The sequence below is a fragment of the Oncorhynchus tshawytscha genome, linkage group LG30, assembly GCF_018296145.1.
Source record: "Oncorhynchus tshawytscha isolate Ot180627B linkage group LG30, Otsh_v2.0, whole genome shotgun sequence".
NCBI classification, from domain to species: Eukaryota; Metazoa; Chordata; class Actinopteri; order Salmoniformes; family Salmonidae; genus Oncorhynchus; species Oncorhynchus tshawytscha.
This window is the reverse complement of record NC_056458.1, coordinates 9,659,427-9,677,104: the sequence shown is the minus strand read 5'-3', so window position 1 is coordinate 9,677,104 and position 17,678 is coordinate 9,659,427. Positions and strand designations below refer to the sequence as shown.

General features: G+C 42.3%; 1 protein-coding gene across 1 annotated transcript in view; it reads left to right on the top strand.

Moving 5' to 3' along the window:
• The window catches only part of LOC112228791 (gamma-aminobutyric acid receptor subunit alpha-3), a 160,591-nt gene extending 143,621 nt beyond the window's left edge, over positions 1 to 16,970 (top strand). Inside the window, exons 9-10 of the mRNA XM_024394434.2 lie at positions 2,037 to 2,242; positions 9,004 to 16,970. Of these exons, the coding sequence (XP_024250202.2) occupies positions 2,037 to 2,242; positions 9,004 to 9,345 (548 nt within the window). The 3' untranslated portion in view covers positions 9,346 to 16,970. The remainder of the gene's footprint in view (positions 1 to 2,036; positions 2,243 to 9,003) is intronic.
• The last annotated feature ends 708 nt before the right edge of the window (positions 16,971 to 17,678 follow it).

The following is a 17,678-nucleotide window of genomic DNA, read 5'->3' as shown; positions in this document are numbered from 1 at the left end:
CATTGTGGATATGATGGCTGTGTCACACTGTCAGACATGATGGAGGTGGTCAATACAGCCTCCAACACAATGGATGTGGTCAATGGAGGAGGTCCATCCAATTACTTAACGCCTACAGCCTCTGGTAGGCTTCTCCCCTACCCACCATCATGGACATAGTGGTAGTTGGTATCCCTTTCCAGCTGCAGGTCACAGTGTGCGCTCCTCACATTTCCATGAGGTGATCAGCCAGCAGGGTTTCCATATCAAGTGCAGCACCACTCTGCCTAGCTGCTGCATCTGTTCCAGAGCAGTCCCTTCTCTCTCCCATCCACCCATGGCTCATTTTCCCCCTATGAGGTGGCTGCTCCATGTTTCTGCAGACAGATGGCAGGGGACTGCCTAGCCGCCTGCGCTGTATCAATACAGGGATTACAGTGTATCGTCAGACAAGCTCAGCGGAGCTCTCCTGTGGGGCGACTCCAATCCGCGGCTCTGTGAGACTTAGGGAGGCGGTGTAGTAGAGGGCATGGACAGATGTTAGGCAGCTCTGGAGCCAGGGATGGAGAGGTTAGATTGTAGCTGCATCTGAAACACTAACTCTGCTATCTGAATTGGGAATAAAAACATTTTTACAATCAGTTTTTTTTTTTTTTTTAAGGATATACCTATGGAGAACTGTAAAAATGTTGCTACAGCCCTGAATTTAGCTGGTGTTATCGACAAAGCTCAGTGGGAGAAAGTTCAAGACTACTTTCTGAAGGACAATCCTACTTGTCTCCTAAGTGGGAAAACACGTTTATCAACTTTCAAAGCATCATAACTTCCCCACAAACTGTAGTGTATGATATAGCAGTTTGAAACTCTGTGTCTGTACTTTTATAAAAATGTAAAAATACATATATACAGCTCTGGAAAAAATGCAAAATAATTAGTTTCTCTGGTTTTACTACTTATAGGTATGTGTTCGGTTAAAATTAACATTTTTTTTTATTCTATAAACTACTGACAACATTTCTTCCAAATTCCAAATCAAAATATTGTCATTTAGAGCATTTATTTGCAGAAAATGATCACTGGTCAAAATAACCAAAAAGATGCAGTGTTGTCAGACCTCGAATAATGCAAAGATAATAATACAAAAGTTAATATTCATTTAAAAAAAAAACAATACTCATGTTTTAACTTAGGAAGAGTTCAGAAATCAATATTTGTTGGAATAACCCTGATTTTCAATCACAGCTTTCATGCATCTTGGCATGCTCTCCACCAGTCTTTCACATTGATGTTGGGTAACTTTATGCCACTCCTGAGCAAAAATTCAAGCAGCTCTGCTTTGTTTGATGGCTTGTGACCATCCATCTTCCTCTTGATCACATTCCAGAGGTTTTCAATGGGGTTCAGGTCTGGAAATTGAGCTGACCATGACAGAGTCTTGATCTGGTGGTCCTCCATCCACACCTTAATTGACCTGGCTGTGTGGTATGGAGAATTGTCCTGCTGGGAAAAACACTCCTCAGAGTTGGGGAACATTGTCAGAACAGAAGGAAGCAAGTTTTCTTCCAGGACAACCTTGTACGTGGCTTGATTCATGCGTCCTTCACAAAGACAAATCTGCCTGATTCCAGCCTTGCTGAAGCACCGTGGGGGGTGTCATCACCGATCCTCCAGCAAATTTCACAGTGCGTGCGAGACCTGGAGATGTGTACAAGCCACTCTCCCAAAACCATCTTTCCTCCCTTCCCCATGCATTGCCCTTGCTTTTAAATATACACTAAAAGTATGTGGACACCCCTTCAAATTAGTGGATTCAGCTATTACAACAAAAATGTGGAATAAGTCAAGGGGTATGAATACTTTCTGAAGTATGTCAGGACACCCTGTGACACCATGTACTGAATGTTCAAGGATGATGCTTTTTCTTTCCATGACACACAGTTATGTTTACTGTTGTTCAGCCCAATTGGGTCTGTGTGTACTGTGTGTGTACAAAGTTGTGTTTGTCATTTAATCAACACTCTCTCTTTCCTTTTGCTTCTCTTATTTTCTGTCCCCAGGGGTCACAACAGTTCTGACCATGACAACCCTGAGTATCAGTGCCAGGAACTCCCTGCCCAAGGTAGCCTATGCTACAGCTATGGACTGGTTCATGGCAGTATGCTATGCCTTTGTTTTCTCCGCCCTGATAGAGTTTGCCACAGTTAACTACTTCACCAAGCGCAGCTGGGCATGGGACGGCAAGAAGGAGGCCCAGGAGATGAGGGTGAGTTCTGTAGCTATGGTATACCTACAGTACATGGAGGTAGTTTCAGTACTTCAAAGGTTAAAACAGGATAATGTAACTGCTCACACATCCCGTAAAAGCCCTGCTCCCTCTTTGTGTGCTTTGCTGTTGTTGTGGAGAAGTAGCTAATCACAACTGTCTCCATCCTCATTAATCTGCTAGATAGTGTATTTGTCTCCTGCTTGGCTCGCTCCTCTGGTTGATCTCTCTCTCACTCTCTCCCTCTCTAGAGTGGAGTGGCATTTTGCTCATTCTAGATTATATGCTCTCTATCTATCCTCTACTGATAACCTCCTGAAAAATGAGCGTATTCAGAGCTAATTGCTCAGAGATACGGTGAGGGAAGCTGGTCAGAGTTCTCATATTGTTTTGTAGTGGGAATGAGGAGAAACACTGAAAGAAGGTTCTATCCCAGCCTCCTGGCGATTGCAGCCCTGGGTAATCTGTAAAGAGATACTTTATTTATTCATTAACAACCCCACAGAGGAGGGTCTCTGTTCCTGGACACAACAGAGTGTGCAGCAGGGGTGGGGGAGGACAACTCCCAGAGCAGGTATCCTGAGCACAGAAAAAACATTGTATATCACACAAATACAGTGCATTCGGAAAGTATTCAGACCCTTTCACTTTTTCAACATTTTGTTACGTTACAGCCTTTTTGTAAAATGGACAGGTTTTTAGAAAGAAATTCTGTGCAAACATTTTTACATACGTATTCAGACCTTTTGCTATGAGACTCAAAATGTTGCTCAGGTGCATCCTGTTTCCATTGATCATGCTTGATTGGAGTCCACAACTCGATTGGAGTCCACCTGTGGTAAATTCAATTGATTGGAAATTATTTGGAAAGACACACACCTGTCTATATAAGGTCCCACAGTTGACCGTGCATGCTAGAGAAAAAACCAAGCCATGAGGTGGAAGGAATTGTTCGTAGAGCTCAGAATCAGGATTGTGTCGATACACAGATCTAGGGAATGGTCCCAAAAAATGTCTGCAGCATTGAAGGTCCCTAAGAACACAGTGGCCTCCATCATTCTTAAAAGGAAGAAGTTTGGAACCACCAAGACTCTCTCCTAGAGCTTGCGGCTTGGCCAAACTGAGCAATTGGGGGAAAAGGGCCTTGGTCAGGGAGGTGACCAAGAACCCATTGGTCACTCTGACAGAGGTCCTCTGTGGAGATGGGAAAACCTTCCAGAAGGAAAACCATCTTTGCAGCACTCCACTAATCAGGCCTTTATGGTAGAGTGGCCAGAAGGAAGCCACTCCTCATTGAAAGGCACATGACAGCCTGCTTGGAGTTTGCCAAAAGGCACCTAAAGGACTCTCAGATCATGAGAAACAAGATTCTCTGGTCTGATGAAACCAAGATTGAACTCTTTGGCCTGAATGCCAAGCATCACGTCTGGAGGAAACCTGACACCATCACTACATTGAATCATGGTGGTGGCAGCATCGTGCTGTGGGGATGTTTTTCAGCGACATGGACTGAGAGACTAGTCAGGATCAAGGAAAATATGAACGGAGCAAAGTACAGAGAGATCCTTGATGAAAACCTGCTCCAGGGCACACAGGACCTCAGACTGGGGCTAAGGTTCACCTTCCAACAGAACAACAACCCTAAGCACACAGCCAAGACAAACCAGGAGTGGCTTTGGGACAAGTCTATAAAATTCTATGATTGGACCAGCCAGAGCCCGGACTTGAACCCGATTGAACATCTCTGGAGAGACCTGAAAATAGCTGTGCAGCGACGCTCCCCATCCAAACTGACATGAGAGAAACTCCCCAAATACAGGTGTGCCAAGCTTGTAGCGTCATACCCAAGATGACTCGAGGCTGTAATCACTGCCAAAGGTGCTTCAACAAAGTACTGAGTAAAGGGTCTGAATACTTAGATTTTTTTTATACATTTGCAAAAAATTCTACAAACCTGTTTTTGCTTTGTCATTATGGGGTATTGTGTGTGGATTGATGAGAAGAAGAAAAAAACATTTAATCCATTTTAGAATATGGCTGTAAGGTAACAAGATGTTGTAATGGGGTAAAAAATACTGAATACTTTCTGAATGCACTGTACAAATTAAAACAGTGTGTATCATACATAGACACACTGTATCTCATACACAGAGACACGTACAGCACATAAACCCCAGTGTACCTCACACACACAGACACACTGAGAGAGACAGTGAGAGACAGTGCGAGATAGTGATAATTAAGGCATGGGGTTATATGAGGATCTCATTAAACATTGTGATTTTGACACTCAGGGTCCGCAAAAATGCTAGTAGGCATTTTGATGCTAGAAAAGTTAGGAAAGTTTGGGTGCAATCAGTTGATGTGTTTCATGTGAACAGCTGTTAGGATATTAAAGGGATATTTCAGGATTTTGGCAATGAAGCCCTTTATCTACTTCCCCATTTTTTTGTCTCTGTGAGCAGTTTCAAGGAAGTTGAGAACTAGCGTAGCCCAATTGCTAACTGCCGTTAGTGCAATGACTGGAACTCTGGTAACTGCTAGCATGCTAGTAGATACCAAAGCCTTCCTGTCATTGCGCTAATGTTATAATATTGGCTCCTGAAACGACCTCTAACTTCGTTCATACTGGATGCAGAGACATGAAAATGGTATCCATTTGTTCATCTGACTCTTGCCAAAATCCCGAAATATCCCTTTAAAAGTAAGTGGTGAACTCCTGGGAAGTTTTTAAAGTGGAATATCTGAGACTCGATTGACAAGTCTAAAGTCTACTATTTAATGTGTTCTGTCAACCCAAGTCAATATTAGTAAAAATATCTCAGGCTTTCAGTCACTGCAACAGACGTTTACAGTGTCACAAATCCATTTTATAATATGCGGAGTATGAAGGACTCACAACCATCAGTTAAACACTCTTAAGTTCTTTGTAAGTTGACTGGATGATAGACACCATGGCGTATTGCTGACATGAAACCTTTCTGTAGTCACTGAGCGACAGATGGTTATGTGAATTACAATGCAGTAAGTGGAGGAAGATTTGTCTTTGTTGCTTTGTCTTAAAGGCAGCAGCAGCAGGATGTCTGTCCTGTGTTCTCTGGGCTGTGCTGAGCAGGCAGTTTGCGGTGATGGATACGTGAGGGTAGGGGTCACACGGGGAGCAATAGCACACCCATCACAATCCCTCACTAATAAAAGCTTCAGGAGAGCTGCTGGATGAAACTCTATTCTTGATCCTCGTTTAAGAGCTTCACAGGGGAAGATGTGTGTATGAAGTGAGTGTAATCAAAAGGCCGTTCCTCAGAGAGAGTGGAAGGACTCTTGGCTGAGTGTCCTGTTGGGAGTAGCACCCCTGTTCATCAGAGGCTGTGGCTGCAGCCTTCTCCTGATGGGGCCAGATGGTGATCCTATTGGCATGGGGCCCTGAGGAGAGCCTCTGAGAGGCTGTGAGATGCTGTGTCTTAGTTGAAGCGGGGAGTGAGGAGCCAGAGGAGGGTCGATGTTAGGTCATTTACCTCAGTGGCTGTGGAGCTCCTCTGACTCTCAATGTTGCCCTTTTTAGTCCGATGTGTCCTGTTAGACATGCCAGCCATGTGGGCCTGGTCGGCAGTAGCAGCAGCACCATTCATGCAACCGAATGAGGTTTCTCTCTCCTCTCTTCTCCTCGCCACTGGAGACCCAGGGCGTGATAGTCACGGGTACAGGCACAGACAAGTTAGTCAGCTTTCTGTGATTATTGACTCATTGAATTACAAAACATATATTGGGTTGGATTTCCATGACATGATAACATTTTGGGCATTAGCGCAGGGGAGAAGCAGAGCTGACCTTGATTAGGGATTTGAAAGCATGTTTAATTAATGCTGGCTGACAGACAGACTGTAACACACACTGCAGTGATGAGGCTGTGCTACAGTCAGGTCTATGTGGGGACCAGCCACCTCTACAGCTGTCATCGTTCCCAGCAAGCCAGGCCACCTGTGCGGATACACACAAATACACACACATATACATACACCTACGGTATACTGTACTCTCACACACGCACATGCAAACACGGACACACACAGATAGACACTTTTTCCCCAAGCCATGTCCATGCACACACGTCTACTCTAACTCCAAAAACATTTGTCACACACTCACACACACACTGGGACACACTTATAGCCCCAAGATGTGCTGTCACACCCAAGCACAAAGGCTGCACGTACAGACACGTACAGTACACACACAGAGCACAGAGACATGTATTGGTACTCTTAGCCATAACCCATAAGGCACCTGCTCTCCGAACACAGACACAGAGAGACACTGTAAGACCCAACCGACTCTGTTACCCCTGCATACACTCACATCAAGACACTTTCAGCCTTGTACACAAACAACTTCACACACTCACATACACACACAAATGCACAGGCAATGTCTCCCGACACTCCCCACTCAGGGCCAAGGGGCACTCATATACACACACACACAAACACACTAAGGAGTCTTCATGCCCTAAGCTAGCCGAAAGCATTAATATAATCACACAAAGTTTGTCTGCCCTCAAGCAATTTTGGTGTACTCTTGTGTACTCTTGTGTACTCTTGTGTATAGTGGCACACAATGTTTTGAAGAACATTACTTTCTAAACAAAGCCCCATACTATGGTTGCGTGTATCTCAGACTACGTAACTCAAAATGATATTGTGGAGTCCCTCGCCACTAAGCTGATTGGCTAAGCTGATTGGCAGGTGTGTACTAGCAGGGCCTTGTATGTCAGGGTGGTAGGCTGAGAGCAGACGTGATGCCAGGGATAAATGAGCTTAGGTAGCTGTGGTAAAGGTCATGAGACGCTTGTTAATAGTTATCCCTTACTCATGCTGATCTAAGCTGTGATATAAGGGGCCCGGGGTGTTGTTGGATCAGGAGGAATCAATACCCTGTGAAAGCCTCAGGGCGTCCAGGGGGCAGCAGTCGTCACCACTAAAAGACTCCCTCTCCACTGATATTGGCATGAGATAGAGTCAGAGTGCATGCCCAGCCTGGGCAAACAGAGCCCTGGCCCAGCACTGGCAAACAGAGCCCTGGCCCAGCACTGGCAAACAGAGCCCTGGCCCAGCCCTGGCCCAGCCCGGGAAACAGAGCCCTGGCCCAGCCCGGGAAACAGAGCCCTGGCCCAGCCCGGGAAAACAGAGCCCTGGCCCAGCCCTGGCCCAGCACTGGCAAACAGAGCCCTGGCCCAGCCCCCGGGCTTTGGAAAACAGAGCCCTGGCCCAGCCCATGGCCCAGAAACAGAGCCCTGGCCCAGCCCGCAAACAGAGCCCTTCCCAGCCCACAGAGCTCTGACCCAGCCCTAGCAAACAGAGCTCTGGCCCAGCCCTGGCAAAAGAGCCCTGGCCCAGCTTTGGAAAACAGAGCCCTGGCCCAGCCCAGCAAACAGAGCCATGGCCCAGCCCAGGCAGACAGACAGACAGAGCCCTGGCCCAGCCCGACAGCAAACAGAGCCCTTCCCAGCCCAGGCAGGATCACAGACAGACAGACAGACAGACAGACAGACAGACAGACAGACAGACAGACAGACAGACAGACAGACAGACAGACAGACAGACAGACAGACAGACAGAGACAGACAGACAGACAGACAGACAGACAGACACAGACAGACAGACAGACAGACAGACAGACAGACAGAGAGACAGACAGACAGACAGACAGACAGACAGACAGACAGACAGACAGACAGACAGACAGACAGACAGACAGACAGACAGACAGACAGACAGACAGACAGACAGACAGACAGACAGACAGACAGACAGACAGACAGACAGACAGACAGACAGACAGACAGACAGACAGAGCAAGCAAGCAAGCCATTAACCCCTGTGTTAGCCCCCCTGACTGGCCTGCTTATCCAATTGGATTGGCCAGTTCTCCTTGATGTTGTGGTTTAATTAAGACAAAAATACATCATAGAACCCTGGTTGTTATATCCCATTTGTCCTATTAATACATGAATCAACACCTTGTTGATGCAAGCCTGGCCATACTAATGTAATACAGCATATGAATGTCTCAGCTGTAGGTATATTTCTGACATATGAAAAATGATCTAAGAATTTCCTGAGGTAGGATTTTGAGACCTAAAACTGTTCCCAACCCATCTGTTGTATATTCCCTTGGCTTCATTCCTAATCTATGGCCTATATACAGTACAGCCCCAGTCCTCAGAGGGTAGTTTGTCAGGTCTGTTTACAGGTGCATTGATTCATCCTGCTCTGCTCTTATCCTACCTCTAATTCTCCAGTGCCACCAGCCTAGACAAACCCTGCCCACTACTCTGCTCTGCCCCATTTCTTTCAGTGGTTCAGAAAATAACCAGCCTCTCTGAAATTAAACCATAATATTGCCCATAAACCTTTGACCTGTGTAGGCCATACCCTGGGGTGTTCCTATTCTCACTGTGATGTATGCATATTTTGTCAGGGAGTCTCATGTGATTTGCCACTTATTGGAGCGTAGATGCGTAATGTTCTATGACCCTGGCTGGTAGGGCGACAGCCCCGATCCCTACACTAGGGCCTTGAGTTCTTTCAGCTTAGCTCCCAATGGTGCAAAATATGGATGTTGTTATGTTCCCATCATGCATCTTGAGCATCATTGCACCCCCAGTCAAAACAGTCTGAGGTAATGTTGCCATTTTGAAAACAAGGCCTTTGTTAGGTTTAATGATCCAGCCCTGATTCTCGCAGTTTCTCTTCTCTTTACAGAGAAGAGAATCTGCCTCCCTTTCCAAAAAGGCCAATAACACATTCAACATTGTCGGAACTACCTACACCATCAACGTGGTAAAGGACCCAGGTTTAACCACCGTCTCAAGGAGTGCCACCAGAGCTACACACCACCACCACCACCACAGCCACAAGGTCCCTAAAATGGACGACTCATACGTTGAAGCCATAAAGTCCTACAACCGCGTCAGCAGAGTGGACAAGATCTCACGCATCATCTTCCCGGTGCTGTTCTTCATCTTCAACCTGGTCTATTGGGCCACGTACATCAACAGCAAGCCGCGCGCCATCCTCTCCCCCAGGTCCACCACCCACAATTAAAGTCTCCCCGACAAACTATTAGGCTGAGGTGGCAGGAGGCCAAGAGATCCACGACATGTTATTGTATCATTGTTTTGGACTTCATTTTGATATTTGCAAGTCTCAATAGGTCAAAGACAAACATTCTCTTAGATTTGTATGTACATAGTCAAACTATAAATGCTCATTTGTTGTTTCCTGATTATCTGTTTCTTTGATAGAATAGCCGGATGGTGTTTTGGATATGCTTTCTCTTCATTCTGACATGATAAGGGGGAGCATGTGTTTGAATCCTTCATGTTAGCTCATTACAGAGGATCAGGTCCTGGTGCATCACACACACACACACACACACACACACACACACACACACACACACACACACACACCATTCACTCTGAATTGTGTCAGAATGCAGCAAGGAGAGCCATTGGCTTATTGTCGCTATGGTGGGCTCTTATAGCCAGGGGCAGCCTGTACAGTTCCATTGGAACATCATTAATAATCCTCAGTGTCTGCCCTTCTGCTAGCGCTGAATCTCAACAGACCCAACGCAATATCATCTGGAATTGCTTTTGTGTCCTATGGGCCTGCCTGTGCATTTTCCAGTCCAGTGACTTTTATTGTTTTAACAGGCTGAGTATGCTCAAAGAGAAAGAAGCCGTGTGCCTTTTTGAATACCCACATCTTTAAGATAAAGCATTTGGCACACGCAAACACACACACACACACGTATACACAAGCACACTGGTGTCCATATGGTTTGGGCCTGTGTGCGGAAGCTCCCCCTTCTCTCCCTCCTCGTACAGCCCATGGTCACCGGTGGACATGGTCAGCGAGGGTAAAATCTCTAAAGCATGGATGAAACGTAATCCTAATATGACTGATGCAGCATTATAAAATATTCTCTATATACATTGTCATGTATTGGCTTACAGTGGTCAGGCTCTGTCATAGTATTCGGACACCATTACCTCAGACTGAAGTCTAATATAGATAACAGTTCATTTGTATAGTAAGGCATTCATTGGTTAATTTATTCAACCATGTTCTATCTATAGTAAATATTCTTGACTTTTCAGTTAATAATGGATGTTTTCTGATGAAAGCTTTGACCCTTGTGCCTGTTCGTATTGTTTTTTTTCTCTCCATGGGATTATGATACAAGTTTGAGGCCCCATTTAGAAAAAGACCACTTATTTTTTAAGATACTCGTTTCCATGTTGTCATTCCCATTCTATACATTCGGTTTTATTTGTGTGTACAGGGATGGGCAAAAATAAAATAAAAATACAATTGCATAATACATTTTCAAAGTACCATAAAGATCAATGTATCAAAATAAACTACAAAATACATGTATTTTGTGTTTTAAAATACAGAAATATATTTGCAAGTAGCTGGCCCGAAGAGCAATAACATTCTCAGTAACGATTACAGAAACATATGACTTGCTATAACTGTAATATGTTGTTGTTTATCTACCTTAGTTGAATACACTGACTGTAAGTCACTCTGGATAAGAGTGTCTGCTAAATGACCAAAATGTAAATGTATTTATGAAAATGAACATGTCAAACGGAACTGCAAAGCACACTTGGTATTATTATTATCATTGTGTCGGGCGGAGCTCATTATAATAATACCCAGCATGCTTTGCAATTGTCCATTTTTACATTTACAATTATATTTAGTTCATTTAGCAGATGCACTTATCACACCATAGTGCCATCAGACTTCTGATACCAATTCAGGGGAGAGGGGGCTACAACATTGTGAACTGCTATTAAAAAAAATGGTATAGAAAAGTATTTGTATTTAGAAAATACTTATTACAGCTCTCAAAAGTAACTTCTTACAAAATACATTGGAGTGTAGTTCAGCCCAGTGTAATACAAATGACAAAATACTCAGAAGTGTTAAGGTCAAATATGTTGTGCTCAAATCATACAGCCTGTACATGGCGATGATAATAGCTGCTGTGAAAGTAATGACGTTGCACAGGACTTTTCCCATGGGTTTCCAGGGAGTTCTGTGAGTGCTTAAGCAGATGACTTTTCCAGAACCCAAAATATGTTCTCAACCATCTCTCAAACCAAGACTACGTTCAAAGGAGAAACGCCTTTCAAATGGATAGAATGGGAACTATTTTATTGTGACTTCTCTGAAAGTGTGTTAAAAAACACAAACCATGTACAATGTATCAAACATATGCATGACAATCTGTACATGTGGAAGTCTGCAACCTCCAGTAAATGCTGTTTGCCATATTGAACTGTAAGGCTTTAGTATCAGTGTTTCAGTTGCTAACTAAGATACTGTGTAGTATTCCATCTCTGTTGGAGCTGGGGGTTGTCCTTCTAGCAGGGCCAGGGGTTGATAGCTACAGGAAGGACACTTATCATCATAAAATCGGATAGGAAATATATTTATATATGAATACATACATAGTAAATATATTTATGCTAATTAACACATGCAATATAAGACATTATATACATGTTATATATGATATAGCCTATACAGTATCGTGGGTAGAAAGCAGTAGAGAAACAAATAGACACATGAATACAATATTTAAACTAAGGACAAATACTTTAATTACAACACAAAATAGTAATTTGTGAATTTTGTAGATATTGTGAATCCAACTGTAATAGAGCGTTTGTGAAATATAATTAAGTCAGGTTTCCTATTGATCAGTCTTGCAGTCTTACTGTACATTCAGCTCTAAAACACCATCAATGCTATGGGAGATTGCCATTGGTGTAGCCCAAAGGCCGGCAGATGGCGATATTGAGTCGTTTTATCTTAACGTCCAAAGGGAATGTATGCAGCCGGTTATATACTCGTATCCCTCGTGGACCGGTTCGAACATAAAACATTCTCCATTCAGGCTGCAAACTTGAGTTAATGACAAGAAGGTGGGATTAAAACATGGAAAAATGTGCATACTTTATGAAACACCATTTTCCAACACCATGCTACTTCCTGCGATCAGACCAAGGGTAAACAACAGATTGCTGCAACTTGATTGGCTGAGCACTTTGGGCTAACATGGGTGATGCTTGGCGTCTGACATCTTGGCTTCTTAGCAAGATGAATACTTTGCATGCCCTTTTCATACCTAACTGAACGAGCAGATGCCTTGTCTACAAGTGATGCTGCTCTACACACTGTACTCTGTTCTCCATTCTAACTGCACTGAGGGAGTGGAGACCTCCACAAAGAGAGCTCCCGGATTACTATGGACTCTGGAAGTAGCTCTCTTTACTGGCCATGCTAGTCGTTGCAATCCCATGTTGAAGTGTCTCTCCCCTGTCTCTCAATGACAGGACCCTGGGTGTTGGAGAGCCATTTCTGTATATTGTCTACTCGCCGCTTGGCAAATAACAAATAGCAGTTGGGATTTCAAGGACATTGCATGTGGACACAAAAAAAGTTTAGGGAAATAATCTGCCCAAGAAAAATCCACCCAAGTAATTTGGTTTGTTTTGACATGTGGATCATTGAAACATCAATCTTGTGCCTCTTGGTAGTTACCTCTGTCACGTGGGAAGTGCTCTAGCGCATGCTAGTAATTTTGTTTGCAGTGTTGACACTGCGATTCAATGCAAAAAGGTTGCACGACGGAACGAGGAAATCCTATAGGGGACAGGGCACGGCCTGCACAATCTGTGTTGCAATGCTTGATAGCACCAAGGAACAGTCAACTGAAACTTGGAGTGTCATTTCTGTGAGGTACTGTATACAAATGCAAGCACAGCAGATGCAGCTTATAGACATGATTCAGTAGTGTCCACACTTTTTATTTAGTGGAGAATGTAGGGGGTCATTGTGAATCACCTCACAGATTAAATATAGTCATGATCCACTGGGCAAAAACTGGGTGAATCAACGTTGTTTCAAAGTAATTTGTCAACGTAATTTGTATTGTGACGTGGAAAATACATTGGATTTCAAAAAAGTACAGTTTTCATCTCATTTCAACCAGCTTAGGTAAACATTGAAATTAGGGTAAAACTTCAACTTAAATACTTTGACTTATCTGACTAACAGGTTGTTACATGTAATTTCAACATAATCATCAGAACTATGTATAGATTGAAATTGCATTGAAAATATTTTTCATCCTATATTAAATATAGTGAGTGGTTGAATTACATATTTGATTAGACATATTTAATTTGACCTTGTTTCAATAGTAAAATAGTATGTTTGAATAAACATAATTAACCGAAATAAAGAACTACCTCTATATTGAAATAAAAGGTGAAGCCACAGTCTGCATGAACAGTGCCTCCTAGTGGTGTACGAGAGGTAATACAGCTCAGACGGAACAAGTCTACCATCCAGATGCCCATCTCTGTGTATGCTGCTTAGCTTTGGAAACAAGCTATGCTCTGTTCAGCTGAGCTATCATGTCAACACATTCAGACCTCGATCAACTTCTATACTCATTTGTGTAGACTACCTAAATGATATTGACTAGTTTAACTTTTATTACACTAGCTGTATGTGAAAGTAAATTCGGAGTGAGGTGCCCAAAGGACATTTAAAGATGCATTTAAAGGACATTTAAAGATGTATTTAAAGTGCATTTAAAGATTGATTTCATTCCAGTGCTAATCTTTAACTTAGATTTTATGGTTGAGATGGAGAAGTGAATCCAACATATCAGTCGTTAATTTGAAGACAAACTGGATGTTGAATTGTCCACACAACCAAATATCAACATTTGAAGGAGATATACAGTATCTTCTACTTGGATAGTATATATTATGAAAAACACAAATACAAGACCATATCCAAAGGTAAAAGTTTATGATTAATGTCATGAATTTAGCATCCTATTTAAAGGGCTAATGGTAACTACATTCTAAACTTCCAAAGATCCAATCAACCATGGACGAATAATGGTATACTTAGCTTCATGTTGACAACTAGGTAGCTAGCTACACACACTCGACTGGTGACCGCATCTCTCAAGCCATGCATGTTTGGATACCAAGTGCACAATCTCTGTGCAGGGCAGACTAGGAAAAAGGCTCATCCGGATGCGTGCACGCTGCGTACAGGGCAGATCAACAGGTGCAAACAACAGACGGGGTGGAAGGGGGCGAACTTGACGACGACTTGCGGGTAGTGGATTCCAAACAACAATGACTTTTAAAAAATGATCATTTGGGGGGAAATTATACCACCACCGAATAGGGCACGTTGGAGACTGGAAGGGAAAAAGGGGGCATGTGCTTTGCACAGGTAGAGCTCAAACTGTATATGTGCCTGTGTACCAGTAGGAGTCACTGTTCAGGCAGGAATTGTTAGGCTGTGGCTTCACATTTTATTTCAATATACCTCATTATTTAGGTTGATGGCATGACATTGAAACAATGACGTTGATTCGAACATACCATTTTACTATCAACATTGAAACAAGGTCTAATCAAAACTGGCAAATCAAATATGAAATTCAACATCATTTTAACCACCCAATATATAGTATGAAAAATATCTTTAACATTTCCATGTGAAATGTTCAATGCAATTTCAATTTATATGCTACATAGTTCTGATGATTATGTTGAAATTAGATTGATGTAACAACCAGTTAGTCAGGTTAAGTCAATGTATTTAAGTTGAAGTTTGGCCCTAATTTCAATGTTTACTATGCTGGTTGAAATGAGATGAAAACAGTACTGGTTGATTACTTTTTTCAAAACCAATGTATTTTTTTACGTTGGTCACACATCACAATACGTTGACAAATGACATTGAAACAATGTTGATTCAACCAGTGTTTGACCAGTTGGTGGGCAATAGGACCAGAATGTAGATGTCTGCCTAAATATGTACCCTTTAACCATTTTTTGCCTCTGCCATACAGTATGTATCCATTATTTTCAGATTATTTGCTGTGCCAAATGACCTTTTCGAAAAAAAAGAGTAAAGAAATCATGTGCCCAAGGATGTTGCATGGTTTCATGTTTTGCTCTCAGAGAGATTGAGTTTGGCATTGAAAATGTCTGAAGGGCGTTGATTAAGACACAATTTGTTGAAGCAGGCGTGTTGTGTGGGAGATTACATTTTGTATAGACAGACCCTGACCCGTTTAACATGCATCGAGGTGGTGATGATGGACATTTTCCATATGATGCTGCAACAGCTGACCCATTCGCCTCAGTAAATGATTTAATGTCAGGACCAAAACACTATTCAATATTGCATCACTTGAGATGCTCAGCTAGACCACTTGCTGTATCAGAAAATTGCTTAGGATATTCAAGTGACTCTACCATGCATCCTGCTGTAGGAGCCGTATACCACAGTTTGGAACTGGGCACAAACAGTAGTTTGTCAGTCAAGACAAACAGAACATCAATGTCATTCTATGGTGGTTCACTTCCTGTCTAGTATTGAATAGTATAAAGAGGTGGACTGTGTAGTCCATTATATTTAGAGCCAAATAACATCTCTTTTTTTTTCTCTGCCCGCATTAGAGAAAATTAGAATGTGTGAAAAATGGTCCCATGAATATTTGAGGTTATAGCCTAGAATAGTTTTGACTTTAAATTGGTTAGGTTGCTTGTGCCTGCTACGTTAAAATATTTATAATATTTATACATTTAGTATACGAGTTTTATTCATAACCACTGTTCTCTGAGTGTACTAAGTTTTAAATTGGTGTGCTGCACTGTGGATGCTGCACTGTGGATGCTGCACTGTGGATGCTGCACTGTGGATGCTGCACTAGCTCTGTGAATCCAAAGTTAATAAAGCCAAACACATTTGACAACTTTCATCACAGTAGCCTAGTTTCAGGAATCAGTGCGCTTTGCATATTTAACCTGTGTGGAAACCTGCGGCTTCTGTGGAAGCTTTTGTTGCACTGTGCTCTGTCCTGCGGTACTTAACGATACACTTATCAAATATAGAATTATAAAAATGGTCAGCACCCAGCATATCTGATGCGATCTGATCATATTGTTCATTTTGAAGGCAGCGTGTCTGCGAGGAGGTTTATTTCACCTTTCGCTGTTTTAAAGACTGTAATGATGACGTCAATCTGTCAGAGATGTTTTTTTTGTTGTTGTAGAAACCTGACTTTGAAAGTGTTCATTTTTCTCTCTGTTGTGAAAGTTTGTTTGTGGGGCTGATGACAATACAGAAATGCTGTTTTAAACCTCCCTTTGTCTAGGTTTTGCTGTTCTTTATGTTAAATAAAGGTACAGTACTTTCATTTGCTGCTTGCTTTTCAGTTGTCTTTGTGAAAGTGATTGAATAAACGATTGAATGCTGCAACCCCATTCTCCTTTTCAGCTGTTGACATTAGTATTAATTGGTGACTATGTACTTCATATAGGCATAATGCATTGGTTATGAAGTGTCTATGCAATCCTCACAATGGGCCCTTAACTGAGGGATTCTCCATGTTTTCTGTTGGGAAGAAGTGTTTGAGTGTCTAGACTGATGAAATATGTATTATTGCGATGTCCTATTCTTTTTGAGCCCAGTGTGTGCACTGCCTTCACAATGAGCAGCATTGAGGATCTGTGTGCTTGGGTGTATATGGACCGCATCCATCTTTAAAAAGGTGTGGACCTTCTGAAGCCTCTCTGCCCATCACTCACCTCAAATAAATTCTACTAAACATAAAAGCAGTAGCAATGTCTGACTGTTTTTGTAAGGCACGTTCAATACCAATTTAGATATTAACTTTGTGCTTCCTTCTCAACCAGATGATGCCCAGTCTGAATTTTCATAATTAAAAGAGAAACACAAATGCTCATACATGAGTTTTAGTTGGGGAAAAACCTATACCTGTACAGTGTTTATATTTCCTAACATAGCCATGGTATATTTGCCATATACCACAAGGTGCCTTATTGCTATTATGAACTGGTTACCAACGTAATTAGAGCAGTAAAAATAATGTTTTGTCGTACCCGTGGTATACTTTCAGGGTTGGGTAGGTTACTTTCTAAATGTAATCCGTTACAGTTACTAGTTACCTGTCCAAAATTGTAATCAGTACCGTAACTGTTGGATTACCCAACTCAGTAATGTAATCTGATTACATTAAGTTACTTTTAGATTACTTTCCCCTTAAGAGGCATTAGAAGAAGACAAAAATGTATGTTACCAATTGATCTACTGCAGGATAAATTAATGTTAAAGTTTACATAGCTGGCCATATATGGACGTTCAATTTTACTTTATGGGTTGGTTATGTAGGCTTCTTCTAACCCATCGCTTCCTACTACATATAATAATATGATTAAATTATATCTTTACATTAAAAGCCAAAGTCTATCAGAATTTCAGTCATTCCAATATATGTTATACCCCTTGAT